Genomic DNA, 20161 nt, shown 5'->3' on the forward strand with positions numbered 1-20161 from the left:
TTAACTCGATTGGAAATGAAGAAAGAAAACTTCACATCTTTTACAGCCGATAAATGATTAGATGGTAAAGGGATACTGTTTTGGGGAAATACGTTGCTGACTTTCTGCTTCCCACTGATTTCTTCCTACAACTGGAATGGAGTTTTATTTTCTCCTGACGGTGAAAGTGATGGATGCAACAGGCCTGGGAGGCTCTTCTTTACAAGGCACAGAGGAGACGGAGGAGAATCGAAATTGGAAGACTTCAGTCTGAGCACGCATCTGTTAAAACTAAAGCTCAGTCTTACACCCAAGTCTCAGTCTTCACATTTATACTGGGAATAACAACAACTACCTCTGGTGTTGAGGGAGAGGACAAGTGAGACTCACAAAAACGGGAGCGTCTTTGGTTAATTTCAAAGATGCTAGTTGCCAGTATTTGCCTGAAAGAATGTGTATCTCTCTTCCTTATTTAGAGGTGCTGCTTTGGCTATTTTGAGTTACAGGTCGCCAGTGCCTTGCGCTTAGAAACATTTTTCAACAGGGTACAGACTTTATGACAATTGTAGCCCCAGCGTAGCCCTCTTTAAATGGCAAAACTGCAAGTACAAGTCAACTCGAGAGAAAGATGATTCAGGAGGCAAAGGCATGATCAAGCAGTTAAACAGGATCCCTCGATTTAATACATATGTGGTGTCAAAGACGCTGCTCATTCTCGAAGGGCTGGGCTGTTGTGAGCTGAACCAGAATATGGGCTTAGGAGCATAAACAACCAGCTGAGCCACCAACACTCACAAAGCTGCTGTTTAGATGACTGTTACCTGCTGTGTGGTTGCAGTGGTTCTCAGTTCCTGGAACTTTTTCCAAAACGTATTTCCCCAAATTCCTGCAACCTTTTCCTCCATAGCCCAGGCCTAGGAGGGAGCTGGGAGGGGAATGTGACCACAGACAGACCGACCTGACCCTCCCCACGACCCATTCTCTGACAACACAGACCTCCTGACTCTTTGTCACTAAATCCGAAACCAGCTTGGAGAGCTTTTCCAAAAACAAACAGTAACTCACAGTTCAGGGCCAGTTCAACGCATTCCTAGGTCCTCCAGGAGCACCAGCCTCATGCTGATGCCGTCTTCTCTTCCTAGGGGGGATGCAGGGCCTACTTACAGCAGTGGGTGCAAGAGGTCTTGGTTGGGACGGGTTTGCTCAGCCAAGTTTCAACCCCAAAGTTCTGAGGCCGTCTTGAGAAAAATCTTCAGATTTTTCACAATTATGCCCTGGAATAAAATCTTATAATCACCACACAAAGAATTTAGGAGCGACCAAGAGGCATGTCCTGTTGGAGTGGGTGGTGGTGTCTGCACCCAAGATGACTGGCCTTTGTCAGCAGCAGCCTGGCAGGGCTGGGGTGCCGTTCAAGGTCACCCAGTTTCAGGCGCTATTGACTTCATCTCATTCCGCATGTCTGTGTTAATAAGCATGAAAAGCAGTTACCACTCTTGAGCCAGGCCCTGCTGTGGGCCAGGAGCTTAGTGGGCATCCTGGCTCACGGACTGCCTGGTGAGTCAGACTATATCATTCCTATTTTACAGGTGAGCAAACCGAGGTGCAGAGAGGTTAGGCACCTTGCCATAGTCCTTTGGTTCCACTGCCAAGACTGAAACCCCAACTTGCTTACCTGAAGGCCCGTGCTTCTTCTCTATGACCATGCTGCCTCGAGGGCAGTCAGGAGGCCTCCAGGAGCCGCGTCACCCCCAGGGCAGGGCCCTCGGGACAGCCTCGGATGTGACCTGGCATAAATGGTGGGGAGCTGTGAGGGCATCTAGGAGGAGGTGGCGGGGCGCAGGTAACAGTGAAGGCCACCGCCGTGCCTGTGGCTCCAAGGGTGCCTTTGAGCATCTCCCCGAACCTCCTTGGGGCCGGATGTCGGGATTTATGGAGCACACCTGCACTCTCACACACGTGAGGGCGGTTGTGAGCCCGTGGGTCCCAGCAAGCTGCCAGTAGAGGACAGCGCTGTCCACTGGAACGCATGGGACTCTGCTGGGGGTTTTCCGGGGGTTGGTGAGGGGTGTGTGGATCCAAGCCCCACTCTGCCGGGCCAGGGGTACCCGGTGTGACCCTGAACACATGGGCTAACATGGCAGAACAGAACCCTGGCGGCTTCAACCTCGTGCCAAGCCCAGGAATGGAAAGTGACCACACGAGGACCAAATGCTTAACCCCGCGGGCCGCCAGATGGGCCGCAGACGGCAAGGAAAACCACCAGGCCAGGAGCGAATGATCAAAAACGTCCTTAGTAGGACATGTCCATTGTTAATAGCAAACACCTGGGGCCCAGAATGGAGCCATCTGCCGGCACATTATAATTCATGGTTTTAACATGTGATCTTTGACCTCTGCACCTCCTCTCCCCCTCCTCCCCGGAAATTAATTAAAGTGTAAATGTAATTGGCCAGAATTTTTAATAAAGAAGGAGACCAGCTGAGCTCTGGTCACTTGAGAGGTGCGTAGGCGGCCACTGGGTGTTCCTAGAAAGTAGCCCTTTTACTTCTGTGCTCTGATGGCTCTTTGCTGAATCCAGTCCCGCAAGGCAGGGGACTCAGGCCAGGGGACCAGTGTCACACGAAAGGGGGCCAGCCCCCCAGAGGCGGTGTCTCGGCTTCGTTACAAGAAGAGACCACTGTCCCTGCGTGGGGCTCATCAGGGCTTGGGCTTTGACACACTAAACAGATCCAGGGCTTAACAGAGGGCAGTTTACATGTCGAGGTAACTGTGTCCTTGCCTCCCGCCCCAGGAGACAGACCTGTGTAGACCCCTCTGGTGGTCACATCTGCTCATTCTGCAAGTTTCTAACAGGGAGGACACTTTTAACCAAACATGATCGCAAAGGTGGTCATGGGAGATACTTCCAAGCTATCCAACAAAGGCTGAAGTCTACTCAGCCCTGTTCTAACATCACTGAGCTCCCGATGCTGGGGTAGCCATCAGGGCAGCCTGCAACTCGAGAGCGGTGAGGATGACTCTCTAGGTCTCCTTCCCCTTCCATTGCCCCGGGGATTGGAAATGGAAGGTTCCTTTGCTCAAGGCCACCTGGTGAGGGGCCAGGGAATAGGTGAGAGGCAGGAGCCAGAGGCTGCGGGCTGATGTTTTGAGTCTGATACTGATCTACTGTGAGCCTCTGGCCTTTCTGAACCCCGGTTTTCTCGTCTGTATAATGGAGGTGACTGTTTCTGCCCTTTGCTTGTAGAACTGTGACGATTAACTGAGAAAGATCTTTGTAAGCTGGGGAGTAATCTATGAGATCTCCAGGGCCTTATTCTTACAACTACTTTTAGATTTTCTATTTTCAGCCTCCTACTTTGTTAAAATTAAACACAGGCTTTTAGGAGAAGCCACTTCTGGAAGGACTCTGCCTTTTAAAAGCAAATTACTCTGTGGTCTCCATGGAGTTTAAAACAGGAAACAATGGGCTCAACCTTCTGTTTACCAGGGGTTTCTCTGTCCTTATTCTTTTTTATTTTTGTTTTTATTGTATCATTTCTGTTCTTGTGAGTTATCATAAGTCCATTGTAGCTGATGTGGAATATACAATAAAAGAAAATGATGATGCTGCAGCCAATACCATAGTAGAAAAGATGATGGTCTCAGAATCTTCTCCCTGGAAGTTTAGCCATTACGTGCAGGGCATTACATGCAAGGTATTTACATTACATGCAAAAAAAAAAAAAAAGTTTAGCTATTAACTCTGCACACATCTGATTGTGCTGGAATCACCATCCATCTATCCATCTACTATCAGCCCACTCCAACATCAGCCTATCTACCCATCCATCACCCATCCATTCAACCACCCACCCTTCCATCCATCCTTCCATCCATATATCCATCCTTCTATCCATATATCCATCTTTCCATCCATCCATCCTTTCAGTCCAGAAGTATTTATTGAAATTTACTATATACCAGGCACTACTATCAGAGAAGGCAATGGCACCCCACTCCAGTACTCTTGCCTGGAAAACCCCATAGGCGGAGGAACCTGTTAGGCTGCAATCCATGGGGTCGATAAGAGTCGGACACGATTGAGCGACTTCACTTTCACTTTTCACTTTCATGCATTGGAGAAGGAAATGGCAACCCACTCCAGTGTTCTTGCCTGGAGAATCCCACGGATGGCGGAGCCTGGTGGGCTACCGTCTATGGGGTCGCACAGAGTCGGACACGACTGAAGTGACTTAGCACTTAGCACTAGGCACTACTATATTCTAGGTGCTGGGGATTTAACAGTGAATAAAACAGACAAAATTCATGACCCACTAGAGCTTAAAGTGGGTCCCTCTGAATACTGTTGGTCACAGAGAGGCCCAGAACTTACCCTTGACGTTATACTGCAGGTTCTGTGCCACATGTTTAGGGAAAGGAAGAAGCTCTGTGTGTGTGTGTGTATATGTGTGTGTGTGTGTGTGTGTGTGTGTGTGTGTGTTGTTTGTGTGTAAGGGGGCAAGTACTGGCAAAACTTCAGCAGCAGTGTCCTGGGGAAAGGAGGAAGCTCTGTGTGTGTGTGTGTGTGTGTGTGTGTGTAAGGGGGGAGGTATTGGCTGAATTTCAGCAGCAATGTTTTCACACATGTTCTACCACAAATAAAATGCTGGATTAACGAGCAATGACAGGAAATAATTCTCTGCTGTTGTAACATAAGTTGAAGGAGATTTGCAGAACTAAATGCTTAAAAACGGGCCAGCCCTCCTGCTTCGAGAAGTCACACGGGGACAAGGCTCTGGACTGAGGAGGCTTCAGTCCCCACATGAAGCCTGAATGCAGCAAAACAACCAAGGAGGCAGGTGGTGGCGAGGACCCTGGGAGGCAGGGTGGCATGGCCGCCCTAGTCTCCATCTAGTCTGGACCACGGAGCTCCCTGGGAGCTTGAGGTGGGAAGCAAGAGCATCTTCCTCTGACCAGAACCCCCAAGTAGATGCCCTTCTCCTCTTTCTGAGGTTCACAGCTGCCACACAAGCTTACTGGAGATAAGACACAGCAAGGTGGAGAGTCAGGGGCTTGGCTTCTGGGGACTCAGCCTTACATGCTGGGGCTTCCACTTGGGTATTTTTGAAAACATAAGCAATTCATTTAACTTTCTGAGCTCCATCACCTCATCTTTAAAATGGCTATAACTACACCCACCTCACACCTTTGACGGATGAAAGAGGACACCCCAGTGCCATCTAGGGTCCAAGTCAACTTTGCCTCTGTTCATTTCCTCCAAATTGGATATTCAAGGAGGAGAGGCCACGTGGAATGGTCTTCCCAGCTTGACCTCTGGTTTGCATCCAGCTTAAGAGGAGCAGACATTCTACATGCCCTTGGGCAGTGACTATTACTATCCCAAGTCTGCACTGATTGCAGACAAATCCTTTCATTTTTCAGTGAGCAAAATCTAATCCTGTGGAGAGGAAATAAGTATAGTCTGTACTGAGGGGCTCTCCTGCCAGTTCATTTCCCCTTTATGGTTACATCGGGAAGTAGCCAACTCAATTACTCTGGTTGGATAATTAAATTGATTCTAACCTATAGTGTTTTAACGTTACTAGAGTTCCTCATTTTGTTGCTGTTTGTTTTTCTTTTTATCTCCTTGGGTAAAGATTTCCATCCCTTCCGCTGTACTTGGAAGAAGTGAAGACTTTCTTAAACTTTTCATTGAGAAAAAAAAAAAAAAAACTCACCCTCAAATGAAGAGCTGATATGGGGAAATAATTTTCTCCAGTCCCATGCTTATAAAATCACCTTATAATAAGCGTATTTCAAGACCTCAGATAGATCCTCAAATTTCAAAAGGGGGTGAGTTTTAATTATGTATATTTTGCACTGATTCTTCAAGAAAGCAAGTTCTTTGAAAGGTATAGACTTTCCAGAGACATTGGATTTTTGTCAATTCCTGCCACATCTGAAACTTGGGAAGTTTTCACTGAAAAGTACAGTCAATTTTAGTTTCTTGAATCACATTTTCAGATAGAAAAGTGAAAGCATTAATTGCTCAGTCGTGTCTAACTAACTCTTTGTGACCCCATAGATTGTAGCCTGCCAGGCTCCTCTGTCCATGGAATTCTCCAGGCAAGAATACTGGAGTGGGTAGCCAGTCCCTTCTCCAGGGGATCTTCCTGACCCAGGGATTATACTCGAGTCTCCTGTGTTGCAGGCAGATTCTCTACCATCTGAGTCATCAGGGGTAGAAGCTGCCTCAAATATAAATTAAATTTTCCTGTAACACAAGCTAGGAATTCTCGAGAAGAGTCAGACTAACCCTATGCAATTCTTCTGACATTGGTTCAGACTGGACTTCACTCTGGAATATTCCCAGTGCACACCCCTTCCAACCTCGCTCCTTGTTCATAATAAATGATTGGTAATTTTTTTTTAAGGTGTTAACTGCTATTATGGTAATATTTAAAATTTTTTTTATCTTTTAGAGGCACAACTTATATATTTATAGATGAAGTTATGATACTTAGTATTGTACAAATAGATTAGGTGCCCTGACTGCAAGCCCCATGACACCCAAATGTCCCAGAGGAGATCCCTGAGCTTTGGGTCTGCAATCACCAGTCTGCTTGTCTATCTTCCTCGTCACATAGAAGGGCCTAGAATTCAAGGGTCCTGCCATTGGGGTCCACTGGCCCACTCTGCTCCTTGGGGTCAGACACACAGGTTCCCCAAAATACTAGTTGAGTCAAGGAGAGCTTTTGCTGTAATTGGTTCCCTGGCCCTGTTTCCTGTAGCTGGCTTGTCTGGGGTTGAGGGCGGAGCCCACGTCCTCTCAGTTTTCCAGAGAGAAGGGTGAACTTGGATGGAGCCATCCAGCTGTGCTCCACATCTGGACAGCTGTGCAGCAAGGAAGCATGCAGTGAATGTTTCCTGAATTGAATTATACGGAATCGAATGAGCCAATTATCCACACTTCTGCGGAAGTGGACTGGCGATGCTTCCACCTTAAATGCGGTTATTTGATCTAGTTGTAGATGGTATTTGTGAACGCCCAACCTCAGCGGAATGTAAACGATCGACACCCCTGGTGAGCAAGCGGTGACCCTCCCTCGTTTATTTTCTCAGCCCATGTTATACTGGGCGCTGAACGCACTGCCCTCCACTGCCTGTTGGCAATCGGGCAGCACATTCTTTGCTTGAGAATTGTTTGTCAGCCTGGAATAAACAAAACCCAACAGCCCCAAACTCCAAATCTTAGGATCAGCATGAAAACTATGGCAGTAATTCTTTCCAGAGACACCCATGTACAATGTGGAAGTGCTCTTTTGTGGTTCTTGGATGTAGAGTCCTTAAAGAACCTTACTGGAGAAACAGCAAAGTGAAATTTCAAACAGAAAAGACTTAGTCCAGGTAAGAATACTGGGGTGGGTTGCCATGCTTCCCTCCAGGGGATCTTCCCGACCCAGAGATCAAACCTGCATCTCTTGAGTCTCCTGCATTGGCAGGCAGATACTTTACCACTGAGCCACCTGGGACACCTTCTGGTCTTGGCTTAAATGTCATCTCCACAGTTCTTCCCCAAACCACTAATTAACGTCCGGTCCCCCAGCCAACATGTCTGCTTTCCACCCTTTTCCTTTGCCTTAGTTGCAGATCTCCTTTCAACCTGCAGTTTTTAATTTACTGCTTTCCAAAGCTGTCTTCCTCACAAGAGTTCAAGTTCCATGAGGATAAGAAAAGGATGTGTGCTGTTCATGGTTGAAATAATTTCACCATCTATCCAAGCGCATAACCCGCTACAGGAACTGAGTCACTGAGTGCTTCAGTCCAGCTGTATCCCGTCATGAGATGGCTCTACGACTCCAACTCTCATCTTAACAGGAAATTTTCCACAAAAAATAAGAGGAGGTTCTGACAGTAATTTCTGAATACTAACCCTGCCTTTTTTCCTACTCTCGGAAGTGACATTTACTATTACACTAAATATTCTTTCCCCAAAGTGCTCACATTATTCAAATTATTTTTCTTACTCCCATAAATGTGGCATACTTAGCTCTCAACCCCTTAAGGCCAAATGCTCCAAGAAGCTCATTAATGGATGGACTCAACTGAGTTCAAACTCCCACTCCAATCCCCAGATTTTGCTTTTGCCAAAGAGTGATTTCCAAGACAGGTCTTAGTGTTAACTATCCAAAGACATAAAACACACACTCTCACACACACTCAAAGACCTGTAGTAATTAATGATATGACCCCGTAAGGATACCCCTCCAACTATTTCTGTAACATGCAACTGAAGTCATGACACCCATGTTTAAAAGAGCTCTCCTCCACCCTCCGTTTCCAGGCCTTTGGGTCCCATTCGTCAATGATGGCAGTTGGTGAAATTTCAGAGTTAGAATTCTGGAATGTTTTGATAAGGAATAAACAAGGGGTATTAAGGAATGCATTTCTTTCCTTTAAACCATCTGCAACACTTGTTTCTTTTTGATTCTGGGAGAGTTACATATCATGAAAGCAGTCCCTGATTCATCTCTTTGCAAGTCACCTTTGGGGCTGAGACTTAAATCACATTTTTAACATTTGCTACTCATGTCTGAATCAGCAGTGGGGAGGAAGTTGGGAGGAAGGTTTGGACATGGGCCAGCTGAAAATGAGCCATTCACACAGAAACCATGGGCGCTCACACGGCACTAGAAATGCTTTCCAGCAACTATGAGCAGGAATCCTGGGGAAAAAAGAGCCTTTAACTCTTCAATGGTTCCATGGTTCCTGTGAGCTAAACAATAATAATAATAACACTGTCTATTTGTGGAATGATTTGTAATTTACAAAGACATATGATCTCATTTAATCCACTCTCTCACTCTCATGGGGACCCTATGAGGTAAGAGAATGACCACGTTGAGATAATGCTGGAGATTAAAAGCAGCCTGGAAATTCTGCAGTGGGTGATGGATGACTGAGGTGGCCGGAACGCTCGACCTCCCCCTTACTGTGGGCTTTTGTGATTAATTCACCCACTTGCTTAGGAAGTTTCTCACCATCTGAGAAAATTAAAAACACCACTCTCTGGACAGGAATGTGGGATCACAAATGAGAACCAAATAGAAAAGATTTACACAAAAGCACAAGCTCAGCAAAAGAGGAAACTTAGAAATCGCTAATAAGGTATAAATCAAGGAAAAGCTATTAGCAAACCCCTGGTAAGAAAAAAAAAAAAAAGGCTTTTAAAGTGATTTGCTGAGCTCTTAACAATACCATTTCTACCTATGATTTTCAGATATCTCCTGGGTAATTTGGCTCGAATCCTTAAACACCGTCATGAAAGACGTTCCAAGCTGAAGGGATTTACACGAAATTACAGAGGGTACCAGAAAGCAGAGCCTTGCCATTATACCTCCAGAATTGTGTGAATTTCAGAGCTGGAGGGCCTTGCTCATCTGTGCATTCCCCACAACAACAAACCTGGGTCAGAGTATTTGTTTAATGTGTGAACAAGCAAGCAAAAGAACGGGTGGATGGATGGATGGAACAATGTACACAATGAACAGATGGATGGATGGATGGATGACTAGATGGATGTACAGGCAGATGGAACAAACGATGAATAGATTGATGGAGGAAGGAGTAGAAGAAGGATAAAGACTAACTCACTCATTTTACTGATAAAAAATGTAAGAGCCAGTAGGGTTACTAATTTGTCTGTTTTGCCAAAAACAGCTGGTATCAGAATTGAGGCTCTCAGGTCTCTTAAAATCCCAGTCTAGTGTTCCCAGTTTAGACTCTCTTATCTTCTACTGGCCTTTTTAAATCAAGAGTTCTGAATCATTAACAATATTAACAACACAATCTTCTTCAGTCTTGAGAGCCGCTTTTGGAAGCAATATAGGCTGGTGTATTTGTGCCTACTTGATGATCAGGGATATTAAGCACAGAGTGAATTTCCTGTGGCCACTTTGAGCTCGTTAAGAATGAGAAAGCATGAAAACCGTTCAATTTCACATCAGCTTTCTGCCAATCTCATCCTCAGAGATTCACACAGTGAGCTGCCCGTGATGCTGCACCCTATCTGGGCTGGTGGAATATTGGAGACAGAAGACAGCCACAGCCCCTGGCCCAGCCTCACCCCCAAGAAGAGATTCTTTGCTCCAAATACCCAACAAACAGTTATTCTGCCCCTGCCCAGGGAGTTCCAATGACATGGGGTACATTATTTCTTGGAGCAAACTGCCCCTCTTTGAGGATGTTCCCTTGGTTGAAATCTAGAGTTTTGCAGCATTTCACTTCCTGTTGGTATCGGACCTAAGATATTGGGTTGGTCAAAAATTTCATTTGGGTTTTTCTGTAAGATGTTATGGAAACATCCAGATGAATTTTTTTGCCAACCCAGTACTTTCACTTCCGGCTCAGGTGCATGGCTTCTGCCATCTCAGACTCAGACAGCAAGTTCTTCTATGAGGTCTTGGTGAGTCCCTTGAATTGTGCTTAAGACAGAACCTCAAGCAAAAACGATGCCATTCTGTGCTGATGGTGGTAATGGATGATGGACAGGAGATGCAGGGCCTTGCTGGGATGAGATGGCTCAGGGACCAGCTCCGGTGAAAGGACAATGCCCACCATGTGAGCCTGCAGTCCAGCCTCACAAGCCATTTGAGAGGAGGCCCATGAGGCTATCAGTTGCAAAAGCGTTACCACATTCTGTAACAGTCCATCCCTCTGCTGGGACTTCTAATCCTCTTTAAGCAGGTGCCCCCTGCACATCACGACCTCATGAAGGCCAGCCCTTAGGATGCCCGTCGACACCTGCTTCTTGCTGCCAGTGCTTCTTTTGGCAAACCCAGGGAGCAGGTTTGGCCTAGGAAGTGCCATGAAGATAAGCACTGGCAAGGTCTCAGGGTATAAAAAAGGAGCTGGCACCAACACAAGGGCACATTTTCCTTCACTGATGAAAATCTTCCTACTGTAGCACAACATCTAGTTTGGGAGGGATACTTAGAGGCATAGGAATGCATTGGAACCTGGAATCATTCCAAGCTGCATCTATTTCCACCTCCTCTGAATGCTCCAATAATTAAACTGTCTTCCTTTTTTTTTTCCTGGGTGAATCAAATATAGAATTTCAGAAAACCATGAAGCAAGGAAGAATGACATAACTTACCGAGGAGGGAAAGTCACTGAAGATTTGAGAAGGGGATGTGGTATCAGCAGTAAGGACCCTACAAGTCCCCAAGCTAATGACACTTAGATCCTCCACCCTAGGGCCAACCCAGAGAGAAGACACATATCCCCACCTGGCACCCATCTGATCGCACCCCCTTTGCCTGGTGGCTTTACCAGGCCCAGAAGGAGCTGTAGGCACAAATCAAAACCCCATGCAGGGGATTCTAGGGTTATTTGCGATCTCTAAACAAAGGCCATATCTGGGCCCACCACTTAGCGAAGAGCTCAGGCCACATGCCCTATGCTCTGCAATCCGGGTGCTTCTCTCCAAGGAGTCCAGTTCATGGACTTTCTTTCTGGAAGCTTCCACAAGTGCTCTGGCCAGAAAACCAGGGAGCTCTTTGCCCAGCTGTTTCCTGATATGCATCCCTGGCCGCCACCCGGCTCCGGGAGCAGCTGAAGCAAGGGTACTTGCCCAGTTGAAGGGTTCATGATGCAGCCTCCTTTGTCGGCGGCCGTCTTGCAGCTGCAGCCTCTCTCCAGGGTGTCATGGTTCATCCCAAAATTGTGGCCCAGCTCGTGTGCCAGGGTCACGGCCGCACCCAGGGGGCTGTCTGAATGGTCCTCAAAGAAAACACAAGGGCACAATGTATAGGTCACAGCCTTTAGACCTCTTTCCCAGCACCCCCTTCCCTCCCAGCTCTGCCCCCCCCAAGACATTTATCTGTCATGAACACTTGATGGAATCCAATCTCCTATAAGGAATCAAGATGTGCTGTGTTGTGCTCAGACATGTCCCAACTCTTTGCGACTCCATGGATTGTAGCCCACTAGGCTCCCCTGTCCACGGGATTCTCCAGGCAAGAGCACTGGAGTGCGTTGCCAGGCCCTCCTCCAGGGGATCTTCCCAACGCAGGTATCGAACTCACATCTCTTGGGTCTCCTGCACTGGCAGGCGGGTTCTTTACCACTAGTGCCACCTGGGAAGCCCAAGAATAGAGCCCCATTATCCTTTAGCCCCATAACACTTAAAGTTTTGACCTATTTTATTAAACTAGTTTGGGGCCCCCTCTGCTGAAGAATGCATTCCTCATGAATACACGTAGGATTCCTCGTGTCTTTACATGAAATAATCAAGACAATCATTTCCCTCCGGCATCCTACAATGTCTCACAAGACACAATTCTACTGAATGAGGCAAAAAGTTGTCCTGCCTCATAGGAAGAGGTGGTCCTTCCCAGGTGGCTCAAGTGGTAAAGAATCCGCCTGCCGATGCAGGAGACGCAGGAGATACAGGTTTGATCCCTGGGTCGGCAAGATCTCCAGGAGGAGAAAATGACAACCCACTCCAGTATTCTAGCCTGGGAAGTCCCATGGAAAGAGAATCTGGAGGGCTACAGTTCATGTGGTCGCAAGTGTTGGACATGACTTAGCAACTTTACAACAATACGAAGAGGCAGCTCATTTCTTCATGGGTAATATAAGTACTATTTTATCCTTGATTGAGAAGATGCTGATAGAAAGTCAGGAGAGGAAGCATACTTAGTACAGTCTAAATAAGATCTGAGCAATCCCTTTTTTTTTTGACAGTTGAACCATGCTTGCTAATATTGTTTTATGCATTATACATAGCTTGCTCTCAGTACACATCTTTCTTGCTTAATGTCTCTCATCGACTTGTTTTCCCTCTCATTTGAGTCAGCAGCCATGATACCCAAGGAGTCTTCATCCTGTTAGCAGACGCATTATCTGGTTGGCCATCAAAAGATTCGAGCAGAGCAACAGTTGGGAACCGGCAGGGCTGCTAGTGTTGGAGGGTCTCCTGGGGGGCGTGGGTCGGCAGTGGCTCACTGTGGGGGTGGGGGCACTGGCAGGACTGTCAGTCCCGGAAGGGGCCCCCTGGCCCCAGTTCTCCAGGGTCTGAGAAATTCTCACTGGGTATGCCTCTTGCTGTCTACTTGGTAGAGAAGGATACTTGGAAATCTTATAATAGTTCACCATAAAAGCAAACTACATTGAATAAAGTGTCTGAAGACTCGCCAAATTAAGATTGCAACTTGCCTGCTCTTATTTTGTCAGGAGGCATCCTGATTCTCTGACTCTTGCTGCTGGGAGTTCACTCAACCTTTTGCTTGGTTTTGGAAGGTGGGTTTTCCATCCAGCAAGAGCTGCTTGGCCACCCCCAACTTAGTGGAGTGCATGCATGGCTTGGCTAAAGAGATATTAGAAATTAATTGTTAAAGTATCACTACTCAACTTTCAATCAGTGACTATGATCTGCAGAAACGGTGCCCATGACTGGTGTTTCTGCAAATGCCTGCATGTTACCGAGTATTGAAGGCAACTTTCTGAATCCTGCTTTGTGCTGCAAGAAGTAACGTGGAGGTTTCCAGGAAACAGTGATACCCTGCTTTAGAGTAGAGGTTCCCAACCTTTTGGCACCAGGAACCAGTTCTGTGGGAGACAATTTTTCCACAAATGGGAGTGAAGGTGGGGATGGTTTTGAGATGATTCAAGTGTATTGCATTTATTGTGTTCAGTTCAGTTCAGTCGCTCAGTCGTGTCTGACTCTTTGCGACCCCATGAATTGCAGCACGCCAGGCCTCCCTGTCCATCACCAACTCCCAAAGTTCACCCAAACTCATGTCCATTGAATCGGTGATGCCATCCAGCCATCTCATCTTCTGTTGTCCCCTTCTCCTCCTGCCCCCAATCCCTCCCAGCATCAGGGTCTTTTCCAATGAGTCAACTCTTCACATGAGGTGGCCAAAGTACTGGAGTTTCAGCTTTAGCATCATTCCTTCCAAAGAAATCCCAGGGCTGATCTCCTTCAGAATGGACTGGTTGGATCTCCTCGCAGTCCAGGGGACTCTCAAGAGTCTTCTCCAACACCACAGTTCAAAAGCATCAATTCTTTGGCGCTCAGCTTTCTTCACAGTCCAACTCTCACATCCATACATGACCACTGGAAAAACCATAGCCTTATTTATTTCTATTAATATTAATCAGCTTCACCTCAGATCATCAGGCATTAGATCCCAGAGGTTGGAGACCCCTGCTTTAGAGAACATGCTATTCCTGATACAGAAAATCTTTGTGGGGCCTCTTGATAGAGGTGTGCTCATATAAGATTTTATAGGTTTGTTGGCAGTTACAGCTGTAGCTGCCTTTCTCAGTAGCCCTCAGTCTAAGAAAAGAGTGGCATGTCAAACCAAGTTATTCTTAGAATAGATGAAATTCCTAATAAATTACTTTGTTTAGATTTTACAGTTTCCTGTTGTAGGAAGCTTCACAAATGTTTCAGGAAATCAATTTTATTCAATCTGAAAATGCTCAATTTAGCATGCTTTGGTACAAAATTCTAGGAATTCATCTTTAAAGACAAAGAGACTCCTCATCAAATTCTTTTGTATCACTGAATATTGTGGGTTTTTTTGAACTGCCTAATTGTTTCGCATTCTTCCACATATATGTCATTATAAGCAGAATATCTCTGAAGAGACCCTGATACATGATTTACATTTCTAATAAGACAAAAACCTGTTTCTTTATTACTGGCAGTATCTCCAAACCAAAACTATTTTAGTCCAGTTAGATACAAAGGCGTGGATTGAGGTAGCTGAAATGAAAGATTTGCTCAATCTCAGAAAAGTGGAGAGACAGTACAGAACTCAGATCTGCAATGCAATCAGGATTCCTACTTCCTTGTGACAGGATTTCCTTCCTCTTGGATTTGTGGGTCCTTGAAAGAGGCACGGTTGCAAGTAACACTCATGAATTTAACTTCAGAGACACAGTGGGAGACAGTCTGGAGGTTTTAGATCTGGTCAAGATATTGCTTTTGTTGACCTCAAGAATTTTAAAGAAACCAAAGGAGCTGCAGACTTCCAGCCGACATGGTGCTTCTCGTCACTTGAAGCAAATAAGGGACGTGCCAAGGACGGACTTCACTGCTGGCTGGCTTGTCAAACACACTCCTTGTTAATTAATTTTGGCTTTGACTTGATTTCTGATGCAGTATATTTATCTGCTTCTATTTCCCACATTCATTTTCATCTGTTTTAAATAGTCTTCCCTGTCTGCTTTCAAAGAAGGAATCTTGATCAAATGCTTGTGTGTAAATGGAATAAAGGATGTGAACTTTAAAAAGCCTCTTTATGTGATCAGATCGGTCATAAGAACGTTTAAACACGCCACAGCTGCAGACCTGCCATGCTTATAAGGAATTCAGTTTCAGCCCTAAAAACTATTTATGCCAAATTTTAAGTGGCAAAGTCAGTAGCGACTGACCATGGAACCATGAAAGAGAAAATTGATTCCCTCTTAAAACTTTACAGGCTACTCTGTTAAAAATACAGTTGGGATCTGACTTGAAGTGAATCTGGCACCAACAAAAAACAAACTTTCCAGGGACCTCCAGGTTCAAAGAAAACCAGAGGGCAGACCGTTAAAGCCAGAAGTCCACTGGGAGGGGCAACCCCTCCATAGAGCCTCCCCAGCCTACACTTCGGCACGTGTTTATGTTAATTATCCACACCACCCAGAGAAGAGGAAAATGTTCCATGCAGATATTCACTAAGAAGATTAGGGTGGGCAGAACGTGAAGAGCAAATAGAAGTCAGCAGAATATTCCTCCTTCAGCCCTTTAATACAATCAAATATTCACAAATGTTCTGTTTGAAAACTGTGGAGGGATTCACGGTTTCTTGGAAGGGCAAGGCTCTGTTTGTTTAACAAGTGGGGTGGGGTGGTCTCGGAGGACACTCCCCGTCTGAGGGTTGGTGCGAAGTGGACACCACATTGTTCCATCAGGGACTGAAACCACAGGGGATGAGAGTCTTCCCTTTAGTTACCCGACAAAGGGGAGCCCATCAAAGTTATCTCCCTGTTACGTTTGGAAGGAACAAGTCCCATATAGTCTCCCCATTTTATTTCCTTTTACAAACATATATAGCTCTTAAATGACAAAGTGATCCTTGTAAAGCAATAAACCTAGGTCTCTGCCTTCCAAGAATAAGGTTAGTATAAAGACAAATTAGACCCTGGCAAGGAGGTATGTCAAGCATTTGCAGTGGTAAACAGTTAAAAACCTCAGACTGTTGGCTATTGGGTCTGGAGGCAGAACCATCAGAAAACCATTCTAACGGTAATATCTGGTGAGACCACAGTCCATCTCAGAAGTTAAGTGATGAGGGCAACCCCAGTGCCCTCCCTGGCTCATCCGAGGGCTGGGAGGATTTCTTGGTCGGAGGCGGTTGGACCAAAATCCCACTTGAAACTTTTCCTCCATAAAAGGTGTAGATTGGCTTCCACTGAAGTATTTTTACACACTCACCTTCCCTATGTGTATCTTGGTGTGTTTTTTAAAACAGTCCCTAGAATACTGTTGGGTACGGAAGATCATAAGCAGAAATAGGGTAGAAATATATCTAAGCCGACTCCTTGGAAAAGACCCTGATGCTGTGAAAGAATGAAAGCAAAAGGAGAAAAGGGCAGCAGAGGATGAGATGGTTAGATAGCATCATCGACTCAACGGACAGGAACTCGAGCAAACTCCAGGAGACGGTGAAGGACAGGGAAGCCTGGCGTGCTGTAGTCCACGGGGTCACGAAGAATCAGACATGACTTAGCAACGGAATAGCAATGATATCCAAGGAGCGTTAAAGAAAAAGCATCTAATTTTACAAAGTCTGATAAGTCTCCTGAAGATTCCTCAAGAGACTTGGGTCTGGACGCTGCTGTGGACTTCTCCATGCCCCTGGCTTACCATGACGATGCCCCCGGACTGCTCTGCTGTGCACATACTCATGATGGGCGCCATGCCGACGGTGGTTCCTTGGAAATAAACTCCACTAGGAAGAAAAGAAAGGACCCTCTTAAATCAACATAGAGGAGCTTTCCAACATTTGAAATTCTGCTGGACATTCCTGCATTCCATAAGCAGAAAAACGGCAAAATCGTACGTAAAGATTCAAACTAACACAACGTTTGAAATCAACTATATTCCAATTTAAAAAAGATGGAAATAGTTGCAGGAGAGTACGTTTGTAGGTGCTTTTTATCGTGGGTTTTTCTAAAAACGTGTGTTCCAATTGCATCATCATCCCATAATCCTTTTAAGATTTCTCTTTTCAAGACTCGGGGCAACAACCAGTCATGACTTGTATATTTATAATTTGTAATCTGTCTGTCTCCTAGTGAACTGGGGGCAGGGTGCTCCTTTTAAACAGTATCTGCTGATGCTAGGGCTGAGAAGGGTCATGGAGAGAGAGAGAGAGAGAGAATCACTATTAACAAGTGAAATGCTGTACTTGATTCTCCGCTGCTGTTGCTTTCCTGGGTAATGTGACTGGGTTACAATTAGGCCAGAAACCCAGACTTTTCCAAAATGTCCTGCTAATATGGCTTGCAAAAATAAAAACAGCAGAAAAATGATTGACCCTTGGGAGTGAGTGCTGAAGCACCCACAAAGCCTTAGCACCTAGGAGGAAGCTTCCGGGAGGAGACTTCATGGCTTTGGAGAAGGTTTTCCCCACATGGAACCTTAGTCAATAAGTAATGACATCAAGGCCTGTTTCATGCTATGCTATTGATTCTAACTTAGTGCATTAAAAACTAAAAATTGAATAGTTGAGGTTTGGAAGCAACCTAAACATCCATTGGCAGAGGAATGGATAGAGAAGATGTGGTACACCTACACAGTGGGATATTACTCAGCCACTGAAAAGAATGAATAATGCCATCTGCAGCAACATGATGGGCCTAGAGATTGTCACGCTGAGTGAAGTAAGTCAGAGGAGAACTATGGTATGACATCCCTTATATGTGAAATCTAATAACAAATGATACAAATGAATTTGCTTACAAACCAGAAAGAGACCCACAGACTTAGAGAAAAAACTTATGGTCCTGGAGGGAAGGAAGGGGTTTCGGGATAGTTAGGGAGTTTGGAATGGATATGTACCCACTGCTATGTTTAAAATGGGTCACCAACAAGGAATTACTGTATGGCACATGGAACTCTGTTCAATGTTATGTGGCAGCCTGGATGGGAGCAGAGTCTGGGGGAGAATGGATACATGTGTATGTAGTATGGCTGAGTCCCTTGGCTGTTCACACCATTGTTAACTGGCTATCTCCCAATTCAAAATAAAAAGTTAAAAAATAAAATTATTCCTTGTTTACCTGAAATTCAAATTCAATAGAATATCCTGTATTTTATCCGGGAACCCTAACATAACAATGTTCCCTGTTTAATAAAGATAAGCCCCACCACAATCCTCCATACCTTCTTTCTGTCTCCCGCCCCATTTTCTGCTTCATTCTGCCCCATTCCAGGAAAAAAAAAAATCAAACATTGTATTTGCTGAATCTCCTTTAAGCGAAACAAATAAATGGCCGTGTTTTCTTGGCCATGTACACATACAGATACCACACACATTATTTGAAAAGTCACACATTTTGGCAGTGCTCAACTGGACCAAAAGGATAAGTATAGGCAAATAAAACTTCATCTGCGGATGTATGTATCCAGTCATTCATCCAGCCAGCCAGCCAGCCTATTACACTCCTGTGTACAGCCGTAGGGGCCACAGCGCTATATTTACATTTGTATAGACCATTTTAACAGATACAATTAAACATATATATAAATAGTAAAGTTATATAAGAGGCTAATTTATTTCCAGATGTTCCGATTGGACAGGCTCCATTTGGGGGAAGAAATCAAAACAAAACACTCTGACTCTACTTTGAGTAGTTCGGGATTAATCAATGCATAAAATATGAGGCGACCGCAAATATCCAGGGGTGGAGGAAAAAAAAAAAACAACCCTGAGAAACAGCCAAAGTCAATTATCGGGGAATGCCAACAACCTCAGTTCAGACGAAGGCCTTTTCTAAAGTGAGCATATGGTAGGGCTGCTTTTCAACTTCCTACAAATGTTCAGTAAACTAGATCCAATGTGTGTGACAGGAAAGTGTCTCTGACCCCAAAGCTTTCAATTCAGTGATATGAGCTACATGAGAACAGAGTCTTGGCATAAATTGGGACTTCCTGGTGGTTTAGTGGCTAAGACTCCGTGGTCCCAAGGCAGGGCCTCAGGTCTGGTCCCTGGTCAGGGAGCTAGATCCTGCATGCCTAAGACCTGGCACCAGCAAACAAATAAGTACATACTTAAAAAAATAATGGTATCAGTTATTTAAAAATTTTAATAAAAAGTTCTTCTTTTTAGGAAAAAAATCTACTCCATGCAATCTTAGATTGTGCTGTTTTTTGCTGGATATAAAGGAGTCTGTAATATGTTACCAATGTACTATGTTAGAGGCATGCTTTTCCTTATTTTCTCCTCTTCGTGGTACTTATCATGCTCTGAAATATCCTTGTTTATTATCCTCTCCTCCCAGGAGGGACTTCCCTGGTGGCTCAGATGATAAAGAATCCGCCTGCAATGCAGAAGACCTGAGTTCGATCCCTGGGTCAGGAAGATGCCTGGAGAAGGGAATGGAAATCCACTACAGGATTCTTGCCCGGAGAATTGCATGGACAAAGGAGCCTAGTGGGCTACAGCCCATTGTGTCACAAAGAGCTGGACGCTACTGAGTGACTAACACTTTCACTTTTCCCTGTAGACTGGAGATTCCCAAGAACAGGGAGGTTTACTGTGTGCATCACTGTTATGTTTGAAGCCCTGAAAAGACGTTTTGTTACTAATTTGTGCTCAACGCACATTGGTGAAACAATAGAACACAAGGTTTATCTTCGACACCCTGGTATTCTCTGATCTAGAAAACCAAGAGAAACAACAAAACAGGAGGAATAAAAGTGTTCTTTCTTCAGGCAGCCGACAGGACCACTCTAATGCACTGTCTTCAGATCTCGCAAAAATGTTTTTCACTAATAATGGCAGAAAATGAGCTTTTTAAAAAATATACCTCTCAGGACAACTTTATGTCAAGACTAAGCCTAGAGGGAGAGATAAATTGGGAGTTGGGGGTTGACATATAATAAATTCACCACTGGATCTATTATAAAATAGAT

General features: G+C 45.1%; 1 protein-coding gene across 1 annotated transcript in view; it reads right to left on the bottom strand.

The window, feature by feature from the left end:
- Positions 1 to 20161, bottom strand: part of ADAM12 (ADAM metallopeptidase domain 12) — a 397161-nt gene that overhangs the window by 74680 nt on the left and 302320 nt on the right. The window contains exons 10-11 of the mRNA XM_061404001.1: positions 16889 to 16973; positions 11597 to 11745 (exon numbers count right to left, since the gene is read on the bottom strand). Coding sequence (XP_061259985.1) covers positions 11597 to 11745; positions 16889 to 16973 — 234 coding nt within the window. The remainder of the gene's footprint in view (positions 1 to 11596; positions 11746 to 16888; positions 16974 to 20161) is intronic.

This window comes from Bos javanicus, chromosome 26 (assembly GCF_032452875.1).
Source record: "Bos javanicus breed banteng chromosome 26, ARS-OSU_banteng_1.0, whole genome shotgun sequence".
In the NCBI taxonomy this organism is placed as follows: Eukaryota; Metazoa; Chordata; class Mammalia; order Artiodactyla; family Bovidae; genus Bos; species Bos javanicus.